A 25,943-nucleotide genomic window follows, 5' to 3' on the forward strand; every position below is an offset into this window, starting at 1 on the left:
CAGCTTAGCCTCAGCCACCCCAGCCTTGTTCTTTTGATCACAAAGCACCCGATTGTTGTGTCACAGACAAAAACTTCGCTTTTCAAATAGTCAGGTTGAGTGCATAGCACCAAGTCTTAGGAAAGGATTTCCTGCGCGTGCGCATGCATGTGTGTGTGTGTGTGTGTGTGTGCGTGTGCGTGTGCGTGTGTGTCTTTGGGTGTAAGTTTGCCAGAGCTGCCATAACAAAGTACCACACACTGGGTCCCTTAAACAACAGAGATTTGTTTCTCTCACAGTTCTGGAAGCCAGAAGTTCAAGATCAAGGGCTGGGCAGGGTTGGTTCTTTTAGGCCTCTCCTTGGTCTGTAGGTGACTGTCTTCTCTGTGAGTCTTTACACAGTCTTCTTCTGTGTCCTAATCTCTCCTTATGAGGACACCAGTCATACTGAGTTGGGGCCCATCCATATGACCTCATTTCACCTTAATTACCTCTTTAAAGTCCATCTCTCCAAATATAGTCACATTCTGAGGTACTGGGGGGTTGGGAATTCAACATTTAGATTATATATATATATAGTGCTTTTTCTTCTTAAGTAGCTTATAGATCCTTATTAAACATGGCAGATTGTGCACACATGTTTATCCCTACTCCCTCCTAAAACATCATTAAAACAACAGTAAAGGAATAAAAAGGTATGAATTCACAAGGAAAGAGAAGGTGGGAGAGGAGAAACAGTGGATGGCACACACATGGCACACTTTACAAGATGCTGGGGAAGGAACAGGGGAGGTGACTGAGCAGAACAGAGCTCCTGCAAGGGGCGGGGGACTCAATCCACTGAACAGAAGGCTCTGGATTGAAAGGTACATGGGAGACAGGGATGAAGTTAGGGACATCAGGGGAACATCCTCACCCCTCCTCCACTCCCAGAGACCAGAGGCTTTGCTCTGTGGAGAGGGAATCAGGTGAGGGCAATGACCAAAATGAAACAAGAGGGCAAAGTCAAAGTCCTCATACTAACAATGGCTCTCAGCCTCCTGACCCCACTTGGCGCCCAGAACACAACCAGTTTAGCATTGCCCTTCTTTGGAAAAACTGGATGACTACAAAGAAAAGACCTGCGGACAATACCAATATTGGGAATCATTCAAACAACAACAACAAAAAATCAGGCTTACTACCTGATCACCCTACAACGCAGCCCACCCATTGGCAAGGCCCCAGACCTCCCAAAGAGCTTTTAGCTGGGCATTTGAGGAATGCTTCCCACATGAAAGATCAAAATCACTGAAATAAGGAGCAAATGGAACTTTTTAAAAAGAAATTCTGTAATTCCAGGAAGGTATTTTTAAATAGGAAGGAGCTTTTTCACACCAAAAAAAAAAATGAAATTTTAGTTTAAAAGTTCAATAAAAGGCATAAAAGATAAGGTCAAGAATTATCTCTCACATTACTAATGTCAGAAATGAAAGTGGAGACATTACTACTGATTCTACAGAAATAAAAAGTATTATGAGAGTACCATGAACAATTGTATGCCAACAAATTGGAGAGCTGAGATGAAATGGATAAATTTATAGAAACACAAAACCTACCAAGACTAAATCACAAAGAAATAGAGAGTCTGAATAGAACTATGCCTGGCAAGGAGATGGAGTCAGTAATCAAAACTGTCCTCAAAAGGAAAAGCCCAGGGCCAGACGGGTTCACTGGTGAATGTTATCAAACATTTTTAAAGAAGAATTAATATGAATTCTTCTCAAACTTTTCCAAAATACTGAAGAGAAGGGAACACTTCCTAACTCGTTCTATGAGGCCAGCATTGCTCTGACACCAAAGCCAGAAGAAGAAACTACGAAAAAACTGTAGACCAATATCCCTTCTGAACACTGATGCAAAAGAAAAACCTCAATAAAATATTGGCAAAAAAAATTCAGCAGCATATTAAAAGGATTATACACTATAACCAAGTGGGATTTATTCTTGGAATGCAAAGATAGTTCAACATATGAAAATCCATCAGTGTAATATACCAGGTTAACAGAATGAAGGAAAAAGCCACATGATCATCTCAATTGAAGCAGAAAAGGCATTTGACAAAATTCAATACCCTTTCATGATAAAACCACTCAACAGTCTAGGAATAGAAGGAAACTATCAACTTAATAAAAGCCATATATGAGAAACCCACACTGAACATCATACTCAGTAGCAAAAAACTGAAAGCTTCTCCTTTAAGATCAGAAACAAGGATGTCTGCAGAAGGAACCCTACTTCAAAATGACACCTGCACCCCAATGTTCATAGCAGCCATATTTACAATAGCCAAGACATGGAAACAGCCTAAATGTCCATCAGCAGAAGACTGGATAAAGAAGAGGTGGTATATTTATACAATGGAATACTATTCAGCCATAAAACCCAACAACATAATGCCATTTGCAGCAACATGGATGCTCCGGAGAATGTCATTCTAAGTGAAGTAAGCCAGAGAGAGAAAGAAAAATACCATATGAGATCGCTCACATGTGGAATCTAAAAAAAAAAAACAAACATAACACAAATACAAAACAGAAACAGACTCATAGACATAGAATACAAACTTGTGGTTGCCAAGGGGGTGGGGGGGGTGGGAAGGGATAGATTGGGATTTCAAAACATAGAATAGATAAATAAGATTATACTGTATAGCACAGGGAAATATATACAAGATCTTATGGTAGCTCACAGAGAAAAAAATGTGACAATGAATACATATATGTTCATGTATAATTGAAAAATTGTGCTCTACACTGGAATTCGACACAACACTGTAAAATTATTATAAATCAATAAAAAATGTTAAGAAAAAAGAAAGAAACAAGGATGTCTGCTTTTACTTCTATTCAACAAAGTCCTGGAAGTTCCAGCCAGAGCAGTGGGGCAAGAAAAATAAATTACAAGGGGGAAGGTATAGCTCAAGTGGTAGAGCCTTTGTTTAGTATGCACGGGGTCCTGGGTTCGATCCCCAGTACCTCCTCTAAAAATTAAATAAATAAATAAATAAATAAATAAATAAATAAATAAACAAACAAACCTAATTATCTGTCCCTGCAAAAGGAAAGAAAGAAAAATAAATTACAGACATCCAAGTTGGAAAGGAAGAAGTAAAATTATCTCTGCAGTTCATATGACCTTATACATAGAAAACCCTCAATATTCCAAAAAAATCTGTCGGAATTAAGAAATAAATTCAGCAAAGTAGCAAGATACAAAGTCAACACATAAAAATCAATTGTATTTCTACACACTAACAATGAATAATCTGAAAAGGAAATTACTGTAAATTACAATTACAACAGCATCCAAAAGAATAATATACTTAGGAATTAACTTAAGCAAGGGAGGTGAAAGACTCATACAGTGAAGACTATAAAGCATTGCTGAAAGAAATTAAAGAAGATACAAAAAATGGGAACACATCCCATGTTCATGAATTTGGAAGACTCACTATTGTTAAACTGTTAAATACTACCCTAAGTGATCTACAGATTCAATACAACCCCTATCAAAATCCCAAAGACACTTTTTGCAGAAATAAAAATTAATATGGAATCTCAGGAGACCCCAGATAGCCAAAACAATTCTGAAATAGAAGAACAAACCTGGAGGACTCCCTGATTTCAAAACTTACTACAAACTTGGCAATCAAAACAGTACAGGCATAAAGTCAGACATACATGCCAATGGAATAGGATAGAGAGCCCAAAAATAAATCTTTGTCAAGTGACTTTTGACAGTGGTACCAAGACTACTCAATGGGGAAAGACATTCTTTTCCACTAATGGTTCTGGGAAGACAGGATATTCCCATGCAAAAGAATGAAGCTGGAGCCTTACCTAATATCATAAACTGAAAATTAACTCAAAATGGATTAATGACCTAAACATAAGAGCTAAAACTATAAAATTTTTAGAAAAAAACCATAGGGGAAAATTTCATTACACGGGATTTGGCAATGACTTCTTGAATATGACACCAAAGGCTCAGGCAAAAACAACAACAACAAAATAAATAGATAAACTGAACTTCATCAAAATTAAAAACTGGTGCATCAAAGAATACTATGAACAGAGTGAAAAAGCAACCCACAGAATGGGAGAAGTATTTGAAAATCATATATCTGATAAGGGATTAACAATCCAGAATGTATAAAGAACTCCTACCACTCAGCAGCAAATAAACAAACAAATTGAAATATGGTCAACCCGCTTGGATTGTCATTTCTCCAAAGAAGATGCACAAATGGCTAAGTACATGAGAGATGCCCAACATCATTCATCATTAGGGAACATGCAAATCAAAACCACAAGGAGATACTATCTTATACCTATTAGCTTGACTGTTATCCAAAAAATAAACAGAAAGTAAAGCATTGGCAGGGACTTGGAAAACTGGAGTCCTTGTGCATTGATGGTGGGAATGTAAAATGGTGCAGCCACTGTGGAGAATGGTGTGATGATTCCTCATAAATTAAACAGAGAATTGCCATATGACCCAGTAATTCCATTCTGGATATATATTCACGGGAAGTGAAAGTACGATCTCAATAGAATGTTGTAGACTCATATTCACAGCAGCATTATTCACAATAGTCAAAAGGCGGAAATAACCCAGATGTCTATCATCAGAATGGATGAACAAAATGTGTCACAAGCATACAATGGAATATTATTCAGCCTTAAAAAGGAAGGGAATTCTGACACATGCTGCAATATAGATGAACCTTAAAGACATTAGGCCAAGTGAAATATGCCAGGCACAAAAGAATAAATATTGTATGATGCCGCTTACAGGAGGCCCCTAGAATAGCCAAATTCATAGAGACAGAAAGTAGAGTGTTGATAACCAGGGGCTTGAGAAGGGATGGAAATGGGGAGTCAGTGTTTAATAGGTACAGAGTTTCAGTTTGGGATAATGAAAACGTTCTGGAGGTGGGTAGTGGTCATGGTTACACAACAATGTGTTTTCCCTTCTAGAAATAGTCCATGAATTTATGAACATATATAGATACACATCATTCTTAATTAGCACTTGCCACCTGACCAGTGCGACTAGGGTATGGAATAAAACAAGAGACTGGTGTTTACCACGTGGCTTCATCCCACTGAATGCTGCACATTGAAGATACTTGTGCTCACTTTTCTGAATGGACTCTCTGCAAGAGAGTGACGCAGCTGTTAAAATCGTTATGTATTTAAGTGCAAATGCTCTGAAACATCCCCAGTTTATAGGACTGTTGAAAGAACTAGAAGGCAATGCATTTAATAATCTTTTCTCTGCCAACATTCAGTGGTTGTATTGTGGAAGGGTTTTACTAAGGTTTACTGTATTGTTAACTCCAAGATTTTCTGGAAACAAAAAGAATATTAACCAAATATTCGATAATCAAAGATCAAAAGTTTCCTCACCAACAGTACACTACTGATTGACCAAGGTAAATTTGAAGCTCTGGAGAAAGGAAAAGCTCATTTGAGATCTAGCCAGACAAATATAAGAATTTCAAATTAAATCTTATACTAACAGTGATCAATAATTTTGCCTTTGCCTACTTTTCTCACACAAATCAGTATGTCAAAGATTCTAACTGTGGTAGATAACATTATGTAAACCGGCTACAAAAATTACAAGAAAAATTTGAAGGATACGTTGTTGAAATTGATAAACACATGAAGCTTTTGAATTTATGCAATGTTATTTTTCTTTTATGTGAATTATACTGAGTTGACACGGAGTTAGTGACTTTACCTAACTTGGACAGATGTAGTTTTGAAACTGATAAGCTTTTGCTTCAAGGTCAAGTCGGTTCTTTCAAAAAACATATACTAGTTTGTCTCTGCGGTTGCAAATGTTAAAGGAAAATGTTTTTGGTAGTCAGTTTGGTCACTGGAAAACTTCGCCGGAATGACTTGGATCTGTGAATCTCCAGTTTCAACTGCGGTGCTGGGAAGGTTGTTAACCACCGTTAAGTAGCTTAGGGCTGTTACCCCTCCCCTGGGTTGGGACATGGCACCTGGCGCTGAGCTCACAGATGTGCACTTAGTAACCCCTTCACATGTCCCCACCTGTGACTGCTCTGCAGTGCGGTGGCCCACCCATCACAGTCTTTTCACCCACAGGGGATTTTTGTCTGGCGGTGTGACCTACATTGTGTCTGCCCCCAGCAACATCCCCCCCCTTCGCCAGCGTCTCCTTCCTTTCCCGTTGCCACTGCCCTGCTCCCTGCCCCCCTTGCTCACCCCGGGACTGATGCAGCCCCCACCAAAGACAGGATGACTTCTGTGATTTCCTCAGCTCCCACCTTGTCTTGGAAGTTTTCTCTGGTCACCCACCCCCAGGACGTCCCCCAGCATGCGGCCCTGGGCCCCAGTGTCTTCTGTGTGCCTGTTGTCTCTCTAGCCCCACCTGAAGCTCTTGGAGAACAAAGACCCCAGCTCTCATCTCTGCTTAATGATCGTGGACAACTCACAGATGGGACTGAAACACTGATGGTGGGATTCCAGCCACAGAATTGGCTCATTGAAGCCAAAGGTCTTCCTGGTGCCCCCAGAGCATATTGCAAAGGAAGCTCCCAGCTCCACACAGAGAATCCTGGCAGGGTGCATGGGGAAGGGAAGACAGCCTGGTGCCAAAGACTGGCCACTCTCATTTCATCCTCAGAACAACCTTGCAGAGAAAGGAACAGAAGTTCCAGGGGTCTGGGCAGTTCAATGAGGTCCTCTCCGTGGGAGATGGGCAGGGGTCCTGGGCCCGGAAGCTGCAGTCCTGGTGAGAGACACACCAAGTCCCAGAGCTTGTTCCTATTTGCGCAGGACAAGTGGGAGCGGGACCCCTGTTTTCTCTGACTCCCTGGCGAGGTTACGAATCCCTCCACGCCGTCCACCCACAGGAGTCATCTCTAGGGACGCCCCTTCCTTCTCAGCGTGGCTTTGGGGCCGCGGGGCCAGGAGGAGGATCTAATGACTCCTTATGTTCTCCTATGCTTTGAGGATGTCTGTATTTCTGGGAAGAATTTCTTGAGATGAGTGTTGCTGGGGACTGGTCGCCCAGGAAGGGCCCAAGGAAAGGGCAGCCCTACCTGGGGCAGGGCCGTCCTGCATTCTGCAGAGACGTGGCCCAGCGGAGACTGCGGACAGCTGGCGGAGGGGAGGGCGGCTCCGTCAGGGGCAGGGGCAGGGGCAGCGGCAGCGGCAGCGGCAGCGGCAGGCGGGACAAAGGGCAGGGGGCAGGCGGGTGGGATGGGGAGGGAAGTCCCGGAGGGCAAGCGCCTAGAGGCAAGTCCCGGCGGGTGGGGAGGAGCCTCGGCTGCGCTGAGATCTGGAGGGGGCCCAGGAGGTGGGAGTGGGAGGAGATGGGGGCTGACCCGCAGGAGGGAGGAGGGGGTACCGGGAAGAGGCTGACAGCCTGGCCAAGAGTCGGCCTTGGGAGGCGTAGGAGAGAGACCCCAAGGCGCAGGAAAGGAGGTGAGGAGGGGACAGTGGCGGGGGCAGCTGGACCGGAGGACAGGGAGGGTAAAGGGTGCACCTCAGAAGGGTGAGATTTGTCACCTTGTCCGTGAGCCCTCTCTTTAAGGCACATGTGTGGCTTTCTGGTCCTAAGACCACTGTAAAGGTAGAGTTCTCAGGGAGGGTCCAGCCCTCAGGCGACCCCAGTAGTAGATGGGGGGCAGGATCAGAGGTCTGGGAGAGCCGTGGTGGGGAGGGCCCCAGAGAAAACAGCAAGGGAGGGAGGGTCTACCTTAAGAAGAAAGCCGCGGGTGGGGCCGAGGCGAGACCCTCATTTCTGGGGTTGGGGGTAGGGCTGATGGCGACGGGCACTTTCAGCACCGGGAGGGTTACGCATCCCAGTTCCCACCCGCTCTGGGCCCCTCCCACGTGTTTACGTCCTCCCAAAAATATTCAGCCTCCAGCCGGCCTCCTTTCTGTGCCTGCCCCTCCCCTTCCCCCCAGCTGCAGGGGCCGGATGGTGAGGGTCAGGGGCCAGGACCCAGCGAGCCAGCGGTGGGGGGGTGGGGCAGGAGCAGGGGTCAGAGACAGCGAGAGAGAACACAGGCCAGAAAAAGGGGAAGGGTCGGAGTGGGCAACAGCATCACTTCCCGAGCTGTTGGCTTGAGGACTGAAGCCGACACAGCCCCGACCAGGGTCAGGGCCAAACCCAGGCTGAGCTGGACTGGGCAAGAGTTGGGGCAGGGCTAGGAGGAGAAGGCCCCGGGGAATACCAGGGGCGTCTCTGAACACAGGGCTACTTCCCGTCCCTCCACCTCTGGAGGGCCGGGGGTCTGGAGCTCTGCCAGGTGTAGCCCCCCAGCCACACGGCCAGGGAGTTGGTGGCTCCACAGGCAGCCTGGAAGAGCTGAGGGTCCACCCACACCCGCACCTTTCGCAAGGTCAGGGTGACTGAGGCGGAGCCATGTGGCAGCTGCTGCTCCCGCTGGCCCTGTGGCTGGGCGCGATGGGCTTGGGCAGGGCTGAGCTCACGGAGGCCCAGCACCGGGGCCTGCAGGTGGCCCTGGAAGAATTCCACAAGCATCCGCCCGTGCAGTGGGCCTTCCAGAAGACCAGCATGGACAGTGCCATGGACATGGTGAGCGACACCGCAGGGAGGGGTGGGGGACAGGGCCACGGCCCGGGACACCGGTGCCTTCTCAGGAAGCAGCAGCAAGAGCACTTGGGCTCCAAGCACCCAGCTCTCCAGAGAAAGGCCACCACCCCAGCCACCTCCTGGGAATGTGCTGTTTCACTGAGGGGAGCAGGGACAGGTCACACCCAGGAACTGCTCTGCCCGCTTAGCTGGCCGCTGGCCTCCCTCTGTCTGTTGGCAGCCCTTGTCGGCCGGGACCTTTGTGAGGCTGGAATTTAAGCTCCAGCAGACGAGCTGCCGGAAGAAGGACTGGAAGAATGCTGAGTGCAAGGTCAAGCCCAACGGGGTGAGTGAGGGCACGTGTATGTGACGGGGCACGCGCTCCCGGTGGGCATGGGACTGGGGTTCAGCAGCAGATAGGGTTGGAGACCCCAGGGTGGAGCAGCCTCCCTACAGCTGACTGCCTCAGTCTGAGCCTGTGGTCATGATGGTTGTGGGTGGGCTGGCGGCCTGGACGGGAGGGAAGAGGGAAGCTGAGCTGTTCAGAGGACACGAGTTCCTTAAGGTGGGTCTACCTCCCATCCGGGTTCCTCTCTCAGGCTTCAGGTCACTGGTGAAAGAAGCCCATGGTGTGGGGTTTGTTGGGCCCCCACCCTAGGCCTGGTGAACTCCCCATTTTCCATGAGTTTTCAAGTGGAGGTAGCCCAACCTGGGCTGATTCAAAACCAGGCTTGACTGTCCACTGCCCCAAGGGAGCTCCGTGGGCTGGGAGCCAATGATCTGGGGTCTAGTCCCAGCTCCACCAAGCACCAGCCCTGTTACTCTGTAGACTCTTTGAAGATCTCAGTTCCCTCCATCTTTTAAAGTGGGGACTGGATTATACTTGTGGTTTTCCAGACTTTTATACCAGGACTCTTGTGTTCACATCAAATCTTAGAAAATGCAAATGAATGTAATAGGTGACAGCAGAGTGGCTCTGGTGGGGAGAACCCACCTGGGGGAGGAGTCCTGCCTACACACACTCACACCCTCAAGTTCCATAGCTGGGAAACTGCAGGATGGTCTGGCTTCTGAAATGCCCCAGTTCCAGGTGCGCTGCACCTGGAACCAGCTGGCCTGCCAAGGGGAACAACCCCCGCTGTAGGCTGCCCCCCAGCTTCCCCATTCTTGGGGCGGCATGCCTCCCCTCACCCCTTTCCTCTCCCGGCTCCATGCCCCCCTCCCCAGAGAAAGCGGAAATGCCTGGCCTGCATCAAATTGGACTCTGAGGATAAAGTCTTGGGCCGGATGGTCCACTGCCCCTTAGAGATGCAGGCTCAACAGGTATGCGTGGGCACAGGAGGGGGCTGGCAAGATGGATAGCAACTGGGTCTGTGGGAGAGGTGGGAGGCCGAAGCCTGGATGGAGGGGTGAGGAGGGGCTCTGGGACTTGGGGATGTGGTGGTGGACACTGCCAGCCCTCCCTGGGCGCTGCTTGGCGTGGGCCTGAGCAGCCGCTGGTGCCAGCAGGGAAGCAAGGAGCACCAGGAGGCCCAGTGCAGCAGGGTGCAGCGGGCCGGTGAGGACCTCCAGAGCTACTACTTACCCGGACAGTTTGCCTTCCTCAAAGCCTTGCCCCCCAGCTGAGGACTGAAGGTAGGTGGCCAGAGGGAGGAAGAGAGGACGGAGTGGGGCGAGGACAGCCTGGGGTGGGGTTGGGCTGGGAGACTGAGCTGCAGCTAGGCTGTGGGAGGCAGGGAGGAGAAGGATTCACAGCCTGAGAAGAAAGCTGGGACCGGGCCCAAACAGCCTCCCTCACACCCAGTCTTAGTTTCTTTCCCCTTTCCTCTAGAAGTTCATCTGGCTTCCTGGAAGCTGTGGGAGGTAACCAGTGAGAGACCACCCTCCCTTCTCCGCGCCCAGGGAGGACCAGCCCACTATCCCTGAGCTAATAAAACTGCTCTCCAGCTGTGTTCCCTCCTCCCGTACATATCCCCTCTCCATCCCCCCAGCTTAACTGGTCAGAGGCCTGGTATGTGAAGAAAGGCCCTGGATGCAGTGAAGCCTGATGGGGGAGGGGCACAGGATACTTCCCATTGGACACCCAGAAGGCAGTGTGCTCCTCCGCCTCCCCCAGGAGAGACCAGAGCTGGCAGGGACCCAGGCTTGCTTTCAAGAGCCCACGGGAAATGACAGGCAGTGATGCAAACAAAAACACAAGTATTTAATAGGGATGGGCGTGGGTGGGAACAGTCAGCGCAGGCTCCGGGGAGACCCAGGACTGGGGGCACAGCAGAGGGTCACTGGGACAGGCGAATTCGGAAGGTGGGTAGGTGCGGCTTCCACGCTCTGTGCTCTGCCCTGTCCTCACCCAGGACTGGCTGGAACAGGAGGCTCGCTATCTGTGTCTTTCTCTCACCTTGAGCCTTAGGAAGAAGCAACTTTCTTCCACTGAGTCTCGGGCTCTCGCAGCCAGGAGTGGCAGCAGCTGTGGACACGGGGCCTCTTCCAAGGCGCAGTGTAGGTTGCAGGACAGCCTCACACAATGCCAGCTGCCAATGGAGGGCTTGAGGGCCCTCACACCTGCTAGAGGCCGCTCTGGAGGGAGGTGTGTCCCTGACGTATGTGGCAGAGGGTGGGGAATTTTTCTTGAGGTCAGAGTGGGAGGGAGGGGGCTGCTCTTGGGGACAGGGACCCATGAAGAGCCCCAGGTGCAGGGCCAGTGACCAGCATGATGAAATGGTGAAAACAAGCACGGAGGCAAGCGGGGACTTGTAGGTGAGGAGGCATAATGTGCCAACCCCATGGCCCTGGGCCAGGCCGCAGGACACGCTCAAAAGACAAAGGAGGAGGTGGTGCCTGCAGGGCCGAGCGCCCGCTCAGCCTGGGCCAGGCTGTCCCCGGCCTGGCGGTCCAGGTCGCGGCACTCCTGTAGGGTGGCCTGGAACTGCCGGCAGGCCTCCTCTAGGATGGCGCTGCTGGGGGTGGGCCAGGACTCCCAGTACCCAGGCTCTACCCAGGGCTGGGCCTCCCGGGCTCGGGGGCCGGGGCCTGAGCTGGGGCGCAGGGAGCTGTCCAGGTCCCGGCACAGCTGGTAGAAGTCACTGCCGCACCCGCTCACGCGCTCGCCATCGATGGCCTTCAGGCCGGGCAGCAGCTCCCGGACCGCGGCCCCGTAGGTGGGGCTGGCGCAGAGCGGGTTGCTGAGCCGGGCCAGCGGGTCGCGGAGCCGCAGGCACTCGAGGCCCCGGCCAGCAGGTTGCCGGCCACGTTGAGGCTCTGCAGGTTCTCGCAGGCGGCCAGGGGCTCCAGCCCCGTCAGCCGGTTGTTAGCGACGTTGAGCACAGCCAGCTGGCGCAGGGAGGCCAGCGGGCCCAGCTGGGTGAGCGCGTTGCCCGACAGGTCCAGCCACTCGAGGCCCAGGCACTCCCCCAAGCAGCCCAGGTCCACCAGCCCCAGGCCCCGCAGCTTCAGCAGCAGGATGGACTCCAGGGCGAACTCGCCCGAGCGTGACTTGAGCAGCTGGGGTGTGACGCGCACCCCATCAGCCTCACCTGGCTTCTCACCCCGAGGCTCCATGAGACAAAGTGGGCCACCTAGGCCCTGGCAGGTCCGTCCCTGGGATGTAGGTGCCACTGGAGGTCAGCTGGCTGCTCTCCCTGAAGGAGGCCTGTTTCCAACACCCCGACTCACAGGCCTGCAGGTCCCTGAGGAGAGACAATGACATAGTCAGCGGGCCTCCGAGCACCTCCGTGACCACCCAGCCTCTACCGCCAGGGCCAGAAACCTAGATGGCCCAGCATGACGTGAGGACTCAAGTCCAAGGCAAAGGAGGGCAAAGAGCCCCTTAGAGAGAGGTGGGTGGGCACAGGCCCCCACCTAAGGGGGGCCCCCGACTTGGCTCTGGGGGTCATGGCCATGCTGGATGGAATTCAGGCCCAATGTTGCCAATTATTCCCATTTTCCAAATCTGCACTCAGGCACAATCGCGGTATTTTCCTTTCTTGGTAACCACTCATGATTATCTGTTATTATTTCTGAGGTGCTTCTTTTTAACCATTTAAATTTATTTTTGAATAGATAACAGGTCACCATCATCGCTGATCTTGTTTCCTTCCTGGGAGAGCTATACATTTGCAAACACAAAGTAGAGCACGCTGGGCCTTGCTTTATTCGCCCGAATGTATTCTGGACTCAATTTTTCTTTTAAGCAATGAATTCAAAATGGTTTCCGGGTTCCATGGGCCAACTTGTAACCTCTGGTTGCAGCTGTGGGGCCTGAAGGCTCAGCCTTCAGTCCCAGATGAGGCAACTGAGGGACGCCAGACGCCCGGGGAGTAGGCGGCAGGACTGCCAGGCCCCAGGCCTTTGCTACCGCTACCCCCGCCCCCGCCCGCCCGCTGGCCCGCCCGGGCACTGGCTCTTCACTCCGGCGTCCACAGAACAGCATTTCTCTGGATGCCAGATAACACAGTTCCAACTGCAAACATGACATCATTTCCAAAGTGGGCAAAGGGGGTCTGGGGAGGGCAGGCCAGGCAGTCAAGGAAGCCATCTTGGAGGGAGGGGCAGGGTGGCACCTATGTTAGCTCCAGAAAGGCAAGGGAAGGAGGGGACTTTCAAGTCACCAGGGGCCACAGAAGCCGAAGTGCCAGTGCAAGACCAGCCGTGACAGAGGAGGCCTGGGGGTGGGTCGCTGGCGATGCTGAGCACAGAGGGGTCAGGGTTTAGGCGAGAGGAAAACAAACAGGGACTTCTGCTCCAAGTGGCAGCTCCCCAACCCAGCAGACGCCGGCCAGGCCCAGGCCAGGCCAGGCCAGGCAGGGTGACGCCTGCAGAGAACCAAGGGGCCTTTCACTCCCGCTGTTTACAAAACCCACCGGGGCTGGAGTGTCCGCCAGGCCCAAGCTGCGTTTCTATAGTAACGTCACTTTCCATTCCCCCTCCTAGGAAACCAGACCCAAAGCTCCTCCCACACCCCACTCCTCCAGCCCTGGGGAGCTGGGGAGGCTGCTAACGTATCTGGCCCCAACCCTCCCACCCCACGTCTGAGAAAGGGGTCCCCCATCTTTACCCAGCACCCCCCTCGTGGGCAGCAGTCCAGCTCCTTCATTTCCACCAGAGTTTCTTGCCAAAAGGCATTGGAGGCACCTGAAGAAGCCTGGCTCATTCTCCGCAGGAGCATCTGCTGGGGTTTGTCAGCAGGGAGTGACGCAGTCCCCTCTGCATCTGGTTACACCTGCTCTGGCCTGTAGGGTGGGGTGGGGCACGAGGGGCACCAGACCCTGAAAACATGCCATAAAAGCACTAGCAAGCGACAAGGACCCCGCCAAAGGCAACGAGAGATGGAGAGGAGGGAGAACACGTGCTTGGGACCTGGCCACGTGACCAGACGCACAGCTCCTACCTCCCACGCAGCTGGGACAGGCAGGGTGGGGGCAAGAAGACTTAGCTGGGACAAGGCTATAGGGTGCCTGTGGCATCGGCCTTAGGAGGCAGGTGCAGATCCACCCACCATGTGAGCACACAGCACACCAGGCCAGCCTTAAGGGGACACGGGCTTCTTTCAGTTATCTGTGGACCTTACTCTAGGAGGATGGCTATCCTCCCAGCCATACTATTTTGGGGGTGAAAGTGGTCAGGAACCCCTGGGGTACACTGGGTCCAAACGAGAAGAGGCCATCAGGTGGGGCAGTCTGGGGCAGAGGGGAGGCCACAGTGGACCACGAGGGTCAGGGAGAGATGCCCTGAGGAGCAGGTTAGTGATGGAGATGGAGGTGGTGGCCCGAAGGGAAGGAAAGAACGAGGGAGCAGGGACAGAATGGTGTACCCGCTGCCCACGGTAAAGCCGGAGGGTAGAGGAATGCTTTCTGCAGAAGAGGAACCAGAGGAGCAGAAAGATCCCACTGGGACTGCAAATCAAGCCTTCTGTGCCCCAAGGTCCTATCTGGTGGGAAATACATGCCCCTCCAGCCCACGGCTCTGTGCCTTCGGTCCTGCACCCTTGTCCGCAGTTAGATGAACAGCACCACAGTCAAAACACGATTTGCCAGTGCATCAACCGTCTCCGTTCTGCTCCTAGTCACTGTCTTACCTCAGATCTGCACACCTCAACAAGGCAAGGGCCCACACACCTGTGCAAACCCAGGTGTACCCAAATGGAGAGGCTAGCAACTGAGAGGAGGCTCTTCACGATGGGAGAATGGCTCAGCCACACCTAACCCTGTCAGCCCTCCTCTCTGAAAAGCAAGGAAATGAGCAGAGGCTGTTGGCCCAGTGCGGGTCTGTGAAAAGGACTTAGTTATGTGGATGAGACTATGACCAAGACACAGGTGACATTCAGCTCTCCGGAGGGAGGCCCATCTTCCCTTGTTCAGAGCCAGCTTTTCTGAATCTCAGGTTACCTCTGTAGGAAATGGGCCAGGAAAGGATGCCCGTGAGTCAGGAAGAGTGGGGCAGAGCTAAGTCTAGGAGAGAAAAAGTTCAACTCAGAGCAGCCTCAGGTGGACAGTCACCTGGCAGCTTCGGCGGACTGGGGACCCTCCTCCACCCCATCGCCTCCCGTCCCCGATCTGGCACAGGTTCTTCAACCCTGGCCCTACCACCATTTGGGGCTGGATTGCGTCTGTTGTGGGGTCTGCTCTGGCCATTGCAGGATGTTCAGCAGCATGTGTTTTCCACCCACGAGAGGACAGGAACAATTCCCCCTACAGGCTGTGCCAACCAAAACCTCTCCAGAAACTGCTGAATGTCCCCTGGGGAACAAAACTTTTCCTGTTGAGAACCACTGCTCTGGAGCCCAAGCCCCCAAGACCGTGAAGCTTCTCACCCTCCTCCTTGCACCGACCCCCGTCTTCCTCACATGCTCCCACCCCACTGCCTCTCCATTCCAGCCCCTCACCCTCAGGAACACAGAGTGCGGTTCCGTGACGCCGAACAGCAAGGGGACGGTGCCCCTGCCAAGGACAGCTCAAGGGGATAGTGGCACTGACCATGAGCGGCCCCCAGAACAACTTGGGGTGCATCACATCCCCGCCCCCACCTTACCTACTGCACCCGCATGTGGGAGGCAGGGACAGGATGATGCAGTTTTAAGATGATCTCAGGCGATTCACATTCAAGTCTGAGCCACATGTGCAATTTAAGGGAGGGAGGCAGGGAGGGGGCCGGGCTGGTGCAGGGCAGCGCCCTGATCTCATCACCAAATGAGGTTGATACAGAGTCGGGGACGTTACAGAGCACAGCCTCAGTCCTGGCCTCTCATCACAGGGAGCCGGTGACACACACCCTCTCCAACGGCTGGGACAGGAGATGCGACCTAAGCAGTGTGGAGGCCAGACCTGACTTCCAGTCACGCTGCTCCAACCACTGAACGTGATCTGTACGAAGCTTTATTCAAGAAGATGCCACAATGACACCGTTAAAATGAAAATACACCATGCTAAGTAGGACAGGGTATGATCTCAAAGTAAAAAAAGGAAATATGTTTAAGTAGTAACAGAGGCCATCTGAATGAAAGGATGACTGTGAATTTCTCCAGCTCCTCGTGTTCTCAGTAACTTCCGAATGTCCTGCAGTGAATTAGTCACAGTGACACAGGGGAAGCAAGGGGACAGGCCTCCCAGGCTCACCCCCACAGCCAGGGCCACAGTGCAGATTAGGCCTTGGTGCCTCGCCCTGCGTCTCCCCACCTTCCGTCTCATCGCCACGTCCCCTGGTGACCCAGCACCTTGGGAGAGCTAGACTCGCGTCTTGTGGGGTGGGACGGGCCACCCCACACACCCCTACCTCGCCTTTTCCTTCTTCTCCACCGGATCCCCCCAGTGCCTGGTCCCACGCCCTCAGGTCCTGCCCTGGCCCCAAAAGAACTCAGGCCAGGCTGTTCCATTCCTAGGATATACATCTTTCCTTGCTTCCTGAGGTGTTCACTATAGAAAGGAAGAAACCCCAAGGTTTCTGGGGGTCTGCAAACTACAGGTAAAAATGACAGTGTGAGGACTGGGGGGTCTCAGCTCTCCTCAGTCACATGCCCTCAGCTCCCAGCCACCAGAGCTCTGGGGCACTCTGGGATCCAGGGAGAGTACAGGCCTGAGAAGCCCTGTGTGCCCGTGGGCCCCTTCCTCTTAAAACAGCTCCTCTGTCTCAGGGAAGAGCGCCCACAGTGTCCCCCTGCCCTGGGTGGCTGGGCATATCCCCCCCCGCAGCACACACGGCTCCCCTGGCCTCTGGCTGCTCTCAGGGCCCGCACCCCCGACACACACGGACAAGCTGCATGGGGGGCCCTTACTACCCACTGGTATTTTAAAAGAGCACCACAGTTAATAAGCTGTGTAGTACAACTGGGAGTCACCCATGAGCGGAGTAAACCTTTCCACACACACACCGCTGGCCATAAGTCAAGCGGCGGCCAGATGGAAAAGGACACCTCCCTGAAGCGAAAGCAGCCATCTGGCAAGAGGTGAGAAACTGCCCTCATTCTTTTCAAACATGTTTAAGGTTCCCGCTGCCCTTGTCTAATGTCCTCCGGTGCAATACTCTGCTTCTTTCCACAGGCAGCTTTTCGGGGCATCAGACCGTGCGGTCAGGCTCACTGGTCTGTTCCACATCAGCCAGGTCTCCACTGGGGAAGATAAGGGGCGGCGGGGTGTAGCTGGGGAAATTCTCCAGGTTGGTCTTCAGGAAGAGAAGATGCTGGATGGCGTCCACTGGGAGAGGGGGGTCATGTTCCGTGATGGTCCGGCTGCCCAGGGAGGCCAAGACACTTGCCGAGAAGGTGCCCGTCGGGGGGCAGGACAGATAGATGGTGGCCAGTCTCGCCAGGGCTGGCCAGACATCCCACCTCTTCTCCCAGTAAGCCAGGGGGTCCTCCTGGGCACCCACCACCTCATTCTCGCGCAAGTACTTCTTCACAATGACGCTGGCCTGGTGGTTCTCCATGGAGAGCGAGGCACCACTCCTCCTGGAGGCCAGCAGCCCCACGCTTTCCAGCTGCTCCAGCAGGCTCTTCTCCCTCTGGCCAAACAGCAAAGACTCAGAGGCACTGCCTCTCTGCACAGGGTCCTCTTGGTCCTTTCCCTCTGCCCCGGAGCTCTTGGCCACTCTGCCACTCAAGGCGGCGTCCGCACGCACAGCCCTGGGGCTCTGCAGGGACGGCGAGGGAGGCAAGGAGTATTCCGACACCATGATCTCCTTCACCTTGTACACAAGCACCTGCTTCCAGTGGTCAATGTCGGCCCCCGCGGGCAGGATGGCCTCGATCCTCCCCTTGAAGCGGGGATCCAAGAGGGTCGCCAGCACAAACTCCTCGCGGTGGAAGAGCTCGGTGAGCTGGCCATCAGTGGTCAGCTGCAGGGCCAAGCCCTCAGCCAGCCGCACAGCTGCACCCATCTCCCCAGCGCTCTGCTCCTCAAAGTACCCGCGAACCTGCTCCAGGAAGATGTGCAGGTAGCGCAGCTGGGGCAGCACCAGGCTCAAGGAAGCCTGTGTGGTGCTCGCCTCCCGGACCACCATCTGGAAGGGCCGCAGGAGCTGGACCAGGCTGTCTGTCAGGCTCCAAAACATGGCCGACAGGGCCGTCCCCGCCTTCCCCAGCTGGTGTTTCTCCTCATACTCCTGCAGTGGCCGCTGCTGCTCCACCAGCCACTCCATCAGGTGGTAGGCAGAGACCCAGTGGTCCGAGAGCTCCCAAAAGGGCTGGTGCGCTGGGAGGCCGCACCGCCGCTGCAGCCGGGAGAGGAGCCGCCGGGCCTCTGCGGAGCCTTGGAAGTGGCTGCAGATGGCCCTGGCCGTGCCCAGGATGATCTGGACGCTGTGATGGTGACACAGAAAGCTTCCCACCAGAGAGTCGAGGCAGTGGACAAAGCAAGGGACAGGGATGTAGCCCTCTGTCCTCACCGCCTGCTCCAGGCTGGGGCAGCCACCCGCCACCAGAAAGCCCGGCCTCAGGGAGCCGTGGCTGAGCCACAAGCTGAGCTGCTCCCGCAGCTCCCGCTGCCTGTCCTCTAGGGCACTCTCCAGGGGAAGGCCCCAGACCCAGAGCACAGCCTGCTTCCTTGGGCTCCCAGACCCCACCTGTTGGCTACCCGGCCGTGTCATCCCCCAGTGGGCAGTGATGGCCACATAGTCCACAACTGTGTCCTGGGCTGCCACGGACACACTGAGGTGAACGCAGCCACCCTTAGCCCACCGCATTTCCTGACGCACCTGCTCCCCCATTGCTTCATAGAGCAGAGGCAAGGCTTTCCCAGAGAAGAAGGCTGGAGGTGGCAGGTGGTAGCAGGGATCCACCTGGGCCATAAATCTTCTGAAGGGTGGGGACGAAACAAAAGAAAGTGGCAAGGCCAGGCTGCAGAGTAACTCGGCAATGCTGTGGTTCCAGGCCTGTGCTCGGGGCTGGTTGGGGGCATACAGGCCACCCTGGTCCTCCCCACCCGCCACAGGGGCAGCAGTAGGTTTATCTCTGGTGGGAGTAGGCAGCGGGGGCAGATCTTGTACCAACTGCTCAGGCCTGCCTGGGGCTGCCTGCCCCTCCCCGTCTTCTGGAGGTGAGGCATCCGGGCAGCGTCGTGGTGATGGGAGCCCCTCGGAGACCTGGCCAGCGGCACCTGCGGGCAGGCCCTTCTGTTTCTTCTCAGCCCCTCCCCGCTCCCTCCCAGGGCCGGCCGCAGTTGGCTTTCTCCCCACGTCCAGCCCATGCTTACTTGCCAAGTGGCGGACCAGACCCGAGGGCTGGGACTGCCCCTTCACCTTGCCCTGTCTGATGCTCGCATGGCACAGAGTGCAGGTGACCCGGCAGATGTTCCTGTAGTTGACGGTGAAGAATCGTCTCAGGTCGGGTGTGGGCTTCTGACCCATGGTGTCCAGGGGGCCTGGGGGCGGCCCAGGGGCCCAGCCCTTGGCCTCCGCCCCTGCCGTGCTGACCAGCTTCTTGGGGCAGAGTGGCCTCTGGAGGCTCAGCAGGGGCGGCTGCTCCCCAACGCCAGGGAGCAAATGCCTCTTCTTCCACTTCTTGAGGTGACGCACCTCTCTGGCCAGGCGGGCTATGAGGACGTCGGTCTGCCTCACCTCCTCATTCTCACCAGGCTGGCCCACCTCTCGCCTGTCCGGGCTGCTGGTCTGAACCAGTACCAGGCTGGAAGGGGCCTGTCCAGAGCTGAGCACTGGGTCCCTCGATGTCCTTGCTGCCTGCTCCCCCTCCTTTCTCCGTCCACGTGCCTTCTGCTTGGACACCTTCTTCCTAGGCTGCACCGGGGGCTCCTGCCCCAGCACAGATTTGAGACCACAGGGTCCAGGGTCTCCCTTTGGCTTATTCTTATCCTGCCCAGGGCTGGCGTGGCAATTTGCCCCAGAGACAGCTGGGTGAAGACCAGGCCTCTCCAGGGAGTAGGCCCTTCTCTTCTTGTTGCAGACATGCAGGCCCAGGGGACCTTCCTCCTGCTCCTCCAGGAAAGCCTGGTCAGGCGAAGGGACAGACAAGGCTCTGGGGAGGGATCGAGGTCTCTTCCTCTGCAGGGGCAGCTCCCTCTCACTCTTCTTCTGGGAGTTGGAGGCGCTGATCTTCCTGGAGCCACCAGCCTTCTCCTCTATGTCTGCAAACTCAAGTTTGACCTCGTTCTCTGGCAGGTGCCCCCCTGCAACCCAGCCAAGTCCACAAGAGGTGTTGGTGGCTCTGGTGTTGAACTTGGAGCTGGAAGAAGCCAGAGTGGTAACTGGGCTCTTGGCTCTAGTCTTGGCAGAGTCAGAACACAGAGGGGGCTCTTGCCCCACTGATCTTGAGGGTGTATGTTTCTTGGGGGGCTTTCTGACCTTTTCTACTTCCGACATGCTTGGGAGCTTGGGGCAATGAGAAGGCCCAGGCTGTAAGGCAAGATGAGAAGAACAGCTCAACGAGGGGAGGTGAGGCCGGAGAGGGGAGAAGAGAGCTGAGGATGGAGGTGCAGTTACCACATGGAATCAGCCCCAGGACAAAACTCTCCAGACCCCGACCTCCTTGGTGAATGAAGCCTGACGTTCACTCCTCCAGACCCAACGGAGCCGCCCTGGACCAGAACCCCCACAGCCCTCTGCACGTTAGTGGTTTCTGGGTCCATCTTCTTTGCCAAATTAACTGAGGTTTCTCTCTTTTCTTTCAATGTTCACCCAGAACCTAGTAGGCACTTGGCAATGTTCCTGTGTGATGGATACAATATAAAGTTGGCAAGGCACCTGCATGCACATGGCCCTCAGGCTGGTGGGCGAGACAAACGTGAATAAGAGACATGCACGACACAGACAATTTAAGCCAAGGTGTAGGGTGTGGAGGAGCACTACAGGGGCTGTGAGACCCCATAAGGAAGACACTCATGAGGAAAACAGCTAGGTCTCCCTGGAAGAGCTGCAGGCCGGCAGCGAGTGGAGGTGGCCGGTCTCTGCATCCTGTGCCCCTAGGTGGTACTTGGCACCTCCAGGGCACCATGAAAAGGTAACAGCGATCAGTTTTCACGGATCATGCAGCCCGAGGCTTCCTAAGCCTCCTGCCAGAGCACACGGTGTGGGGCCACTCCCGATGCCACTGACCCAGACCCCCGGCATCCTATCACAGACAAACTCCTGAAGGGCTGTTTCTACCTTCTCACCTCCCATTCCTCGAAAGCCCACTCCTCTCCAGCTCCCGCCCCAACAGGTCCCTGACACTGACACAGCTGAGGCCCCCTGGTGACCCTCATGGCCCCACCTCAGGGGACTTCTCTGCACTGGAGCAATTGCTCGAGCCCTCCATCTAGAATGCTGTGGCCCAAGGCCCTGGGACACCATGTTCTCTTGGCTTTCCTGTCACCTGTGACTCCTTTTCAGTCTCTGCCCATCCCTCAATGGCGATTCCCAGGGTTCCTCGTTTCCAGGCCCTGGTTCTACTTCCATACCTCCTCCCCAACTGGAGCTGCATCTGCATTTCCACACAGACCCCTGTGAACCCCTCTTGGCTCCCAACTCCCTCCCAGGCTCCCCTCACCTGCTCTTCCCACAGTCAACTCCATCTCGGTAAATGGGACACCTGTTCACCCAGATGCTCAGACCCCAAACCTATGGACAATCCTTAATTCCCTTCCCCGCATTCATCTTCCGGAGATGAGGTCAAATTCAGGACTATCAAAAGAAAAGAGACATGAAGAAAACAAAAGAGAAATGTGTGGAAAGAAGAGAATGTGAGGAAGGAGGAGCCCGGGGAGCCAGGACACGTGTCCCGGGGAAAGAGAAGGTTCAAAGGAAGGTGGCTCAGATCCCCACCCTGAACATCTGAGAGCAGGGAGTGTGCGTCTCTCCAGACCAGAGCAAAGTGCAGGGTAAGTGAGGAGATGGGAGCCAGAACATTCTGACACTGGGCAATGATAACCATTCAGAAGGATCACCAGGGCTGGCAGGATGGCCTTCACTGTTGACCGGTGGCTCAAGCGAGAACTGGCCATGGAGAAGCGTGGACAATATGATGCAGAGGAGCCCCTTCCAGCAGGAGGGCCCTCAGAAGAACTAAGAGAAATTACCCAGGCAGCCGCCACCGAACCCGATGTCTGCGGCCCACGGGCAGTGACACTGTGGAGGCGCTGTGGATGACGCTGTGGGTCAAGGTGCAAATGAAGTGCAAGACCCTGTCCTGCCCCACAGGAGGTGCTCCAGGCATCAGAACCACAGGGGCTCACCTCCGCTCTTGTTTTGATTGAGGAAACGGAAACCCAGAGCAGCAACGTGATGGTCAGTGGCAGAGTGGAGGTCCAGAGCCAGCGCCGGGCCTCCAGAAGCAGTTGGTAGGCTTCATTGCTCCCAGGAACACAGAACTAGGTGGGCCCGTGGCTGGCCTGCTCTCACTGATAAGAGCAAGGAAAAGGAAAACACTTGAGTCAGGCTGCTGCCTAGGTCACACCCCAAAGCCTTTACCTGAGGACCTGCTAGTTTACCCCAGGGCACCAATCCTGTTCTGTCCGCCAACTTGCCTTGTCCCACCAGTCTGTCCATATTCTGCAGAGACTCTTGATCCACTTGACCATTTAACAAAAATTTGTCAAATGTCTACCGTGAGTCAGCCCTGTACCCTAGAAACACAAACCTAAAGATGAGTAACTGCCTGGCTGCATGCGGGCTCAGGAGGAGAGGATGACTTGGAAATGCCTCCCAGCGCCAGGGCAAGGCACCCTGGAGCCAGGCCTCGGGCTGACCTAGAGGCAAACCGGGCCTATGACATGGGAGTTTCGATTCTGTCTTGGAAGGGTGGCTTACCTTAGGCTACTGCTTCCGGATCCTTATCTCCTGACAGCCCCCTGGGGATAGGTCCAGGATCGTGTGCAATCCCTGGGACCCACAGTAATGCTACCTCTCTCTTTTCCACTGAACCACGTCAGGATGACAGCGAGGTGGACACTGTGCAGAGCCAACCTTGAATCTACGTGAATCTAAAATAAGAAATGTAAAAAGAAAGTCACCCACAAATTCCAGGACTTTGGTTATCAGAAGTTGTTTGTGACACTTCTCATAACGGATGACACACGCACACACTTGAGGACAACAAGATGGATCACCAGCTGTGACTGAGCGCTACGTGCACTAGTGTGCTTGGGTTTCCTGGTCTATACAACAGGGCTAACAGCAGCCAGCTCACTGGCTTGTTACGGATTAAGGGAGTCCATGTCTGCATACCACAGTGTTTAAGGGCAGTTACTGGCGCAGAGTGCGCAATGGATACGTTACGAGCCGCCGTCCAGTACATTCTGGCCTCACCTCGTGTTTCAGGTGCAGGGCACTGGGAAGGAGAGGCTAGGCTAGGAGGGGGTCACCTGAGCCGCCAATGAGCGGGGCAGGCCAGAGCAAGCCATCTCCGCATCCCCCGAGTCCACAGCTGTGAAGCGGGACCACAACGCCCCCACCCCGGCTCACCTACGGCCAGGGGTCCGGCTGGCTGGGCTGGCGGAGCTGGACGCGGCTCCTGCTGTGGCCGACCGCGCCCCCGCGGCGGGTAGCAAGGCGCCGCCACCCGCACCCACCTCCGCGCCACCGCGAGTCGTACCCGAAGGCGCCAAAGGCCCCCGCAGAGCCGGGGGGGTCCCGGGTCGCAAAGAGCTACACCTCCGGGAGCAACAGCCCGCGGCGCCGCGCCCACCCCCGTCCCGCGGTTGGTACGTTCCCCGAGCCGGCGGCCAGCACCAAGTGCGCAGGCGCAAGAGGCCGAGGCCGGAAGTGGGTGGGGGTCACGCCGCCTCCTCCGCCGGATGTCGGCCGCTGCTCCCTCCTTGACCTAGGTCCCTTGGTATTAGCTCAGTAGTGCTAGTTTAATAGGCCTTAAAAGGAACACTTGCACGCTCTCCGGGCCGACGTAGTCCAGTCATACTTCTCCACCAGCCGATTCCCCAAGGCCCCTTCCGCCCCGGCCTCTCTGCGCCACCGGAGTCTGACTGCCCGAGTGCAACCTGGGTCTCGTTCGCACGTGCAGACGGAAGGGACCACGGTGACGGCAGTGATCCATGTGTTCGGAGTCTCTTCCTGCCTTGAAGGCTCACCCAGCATTTCAGGAAGCCCATAAAGCGTCTTATGGGGCACATTCCCGGTGATGCGCTGATGGCCTCTCCCAGAACCCAGGGGTCATCCATGCCTTCCACCACTGTGGTGCTCTGCCAACTCCCCAAACAATTGTCCCTCTCTCCTTGCGCTGGTCCCACCTGGGCACTAACCCAACTCTTGCTTCACAGGCTACCTTGAGCTTCTTTCCACCACTACAGTAAGACAAATTCAAGGGCCTCTGCTGGGACACCACTGGGCCTTGGGCAGTCCTCCCTACTCACCTTCCCAGGGCTGGTCTCGGTTCTTGCCATCTTTTTCTGGCTCCCCTCCTCTGGGCCCAAGTCCATCAGCTCCAGGCTGGTGCAGTCCTCCGGCTTGGGCTAAAACTAGGACCCCTGCAATGAGAGTATATATCTTTTCACTTTACCAAAGCTATTTTAAATCTTGTTTGATTCCATGCCTCCGAGATGGTGGTTATTGATTTTTCCATTATACAGATGAGGAAACAGAGACCCAGTCCCACAGTGTGTTACAGTAGGAGATGGGAGGAGCCACAAGTGATACTAAAATCATACTGTTGTGTCGGGGTCCGTATATAGTGGGCTCAGAGCTGGTCCCTTTGCAGTGTTAACCCAGAGGCACTCTAGAACCAAGGGTGGTTTGATTGCAAAACTGGGAGACACAGATAATAAGCTGAAAGAACTGTTATACACGATAAGAGAACTCAGTAAACTGGCTGGATTTAATGCTAATATATAGAAATCAAAAGCAAATATATGCAAACAACAACCATTTAACAAATATAAAGAAAAGATTCAATTTTACTAACGATAAAGATTAAACGTCATGGAATAAGCTTAATAAAATGTACAAAATTTATGTGAAAAATACATTTTTAAACATAGGACTACAAAAAGAACACCTGAACAAGTGGACAGGCAGATCATGTTCAGGGCTAGGAAGACCTGAACAAAGAGGGGACTATTCACTGTAAATTCATTCAACAATGTTCCCATTTTGAAAACAATTGGGTTTTTTTGTCTTTTCCTTACTGACTTTTAGGAGTTGTTAATATTTTCTGGACATATATCCTTTATTAGGCATATATATTGTGAATACTCTCTCCCAATCTGTCTCTTAACTTCTCTCTTAATCATGTATTGTGAGGTCAGAAGTTCATCACAACGAAGTTCAACTTTTCAGTGTTTCTTTGATGGTTAGTGCTTTTTGTGTCCTTTTAAAGAAATCTTCAACTACCTCATGACTTGTATATATTTTTAGATATAAAGTATTACAAACATCTAATAAAGCACAGAAAAAATATGACACCTATGAAAAAACACCTCATAGATAACTAGATGTTTGCTTCTGTCTTTAACCCACCTGAACTTTACTTTTGTGCGTGATCTGAGAGATTAAATCTAACCTTTTTTTTTTTTTTTTTTTCATTTAGAGAGCCAGTTCTTTTGCAGTCCATCCTTTCCTCACTGATTTGTTCTTGGGGATCTTCTCCTAGGCTCTATATTTCTGTTCTAATGTCTTTCTGTTCCTGTACTAATTATCTCTCCCTACAGGAATACATCTATTTTTTCAGGTATAATTTAGATCCAATATATGTCTCAATTTTAAGTGCACATTTCAATGAGTTTTAACAAATTTATTCACCTGCAGAACCACCACCACAATCACGATGTAGGATATTTCTACCACACATACCCCAAAGTAATAGATCCATCTTGCTTTTTCCCAGTTAACCTCTCACCTTGGGCTCCAGCTAACTGTTACTATACCTTCTGTTATGAAAGATTGGGTTTACAGTTCCTAGTGCTTCATATAGATGG

At 53.4% G+C, this 25,943-nt stretch overlaps 3 protein-coding genes across 11 annotated transcripts; 1 reads left to right on the plus strand and 2 right to left on the minus strand.

Moving 5' to 3' along the window:
- The first annotated feature begins 7,350 nt into the window (after positions 1–7,350).
- Positions 7,351–10,553, plus strand: RARRES2 (retinoic acid receptor responder 2). Of its 9 annotated transcripts, none has more exons than XM_032483186.1 (6): positions 7,351–7,484; positions 8,408–8,604; positions 8,843–8,947; positions 9,829–9,924; positions 10,108–10,236; positions 10,412–10,553. In XM_032483186.1, exons 2-5 carry the CDS (start codon positions 8,431–8,433, stop codon positions 10,225–10,227), a joined length of 495 nt encoding a protein of 164 aa, XP_032339077.1. In that variant the 5' UTR covers positions 7,351–7,484; positions 8,408–8,430; the 3' UTR covers positions 10,228–10,236; positions 10,412–10,553. The 9 variants fall into 9 exon arrangements, with proteins under 9 accessions (XP_032339077.1, XP_032339084.1, XP_032339074.1 ...); XM_032483183.1 differs by having other exon boundaries at positions 7,353–7,484; positions 10,433–10,553; XM_032483188.1 differs by having other exon boundaries at positions 7,356–7,484; positions 10,111–10,236.
- Positions 10,554–11,071: 518 nt separating this feature from the next.
- LRRC61 (leucine rich repeat containing 61) lies at positions 11,072–23,749 on the minus strand. Its single transcript, XM_032483182.1, is given in 6 exon segments — positions 11,072–11,829; positions 11,832–12,287; positions 19,281–20,436; positions 22,254–22,418; positions 22,828–23,000; positions 23,482–23,749. Coding segments are annotated over 2 exon segments (744 nt in total). The 5' UTR covers positions 12,160–12,287; positions 19,281–20,436; positions 22,254–22,418; positions 22,828–23,000; positions 23,482–23,749; the 3' UTR covers positions 11,072–11,413.
- On the minus strand, positions 15,954–19,273 carry ZBED6CL (ZBED6 C-terminal like). The gene has a single exon (XM_032483181.1). The coding sequence runs from the start codon at positions 18,874–18,876 to the stop codon at positions 17,149–17,151; it is 1,728 nt and encodes a 575-aa protein (XP_032339072.1). The 5' UTR covers positions 18,877–19,273; the 3' UTR covers positions 15,954–17,148.
- Positions 23,750–25,943: the final 2,194 nt, after the last annotated feature.

Source organism: Camelus ferus, chromosome 7 (genome assembly GCF_009834535.1).
Source record: "Camelus ferus isolate YT-003-E chromosome 7, BCGSAC_Cfer_1.0, whole genome shotgun sequence".
NCBI classification, from domain to species: Eukaryota; Metazoa; Chordata; class Mammalia; order Artiodactyla; family Camelidae; genus Camelus; species Camelus ferus.

Bases quoted from the DNA above. Each gene is read 5' to 3' on its own strand.
- ZBED6CL (XM_032483181.1), bottom strand. From the start codon at position 18,876: ATGGCCCAGGTGGATCCCTGCTACCACCTGCCACCTCCAGCCTTCTTC.
- RARRES2 (XM_032483186.1), top strand. From the start codon at position 8,431: ATGTGGCAGCTGCTGCTCCCGCTGGCCCTGTGGCTGGGCGCGATGGGC. The intron at 8,948-9,828 runs GTGAGTGAGGGC...CCCCCTCCCCAG, and splicing joins GCAAGGTCAAGCCCAACGGG to AGAAAGCGGAAATGCCTGGC. The intron at 9,925-10,107 runs GTATGCGTGGGC...CGCTGGTGCCAG, and splicing joins TAGAGATGCAGGCTCAACAG to CAGGGAAGCAAGGAGCACCA.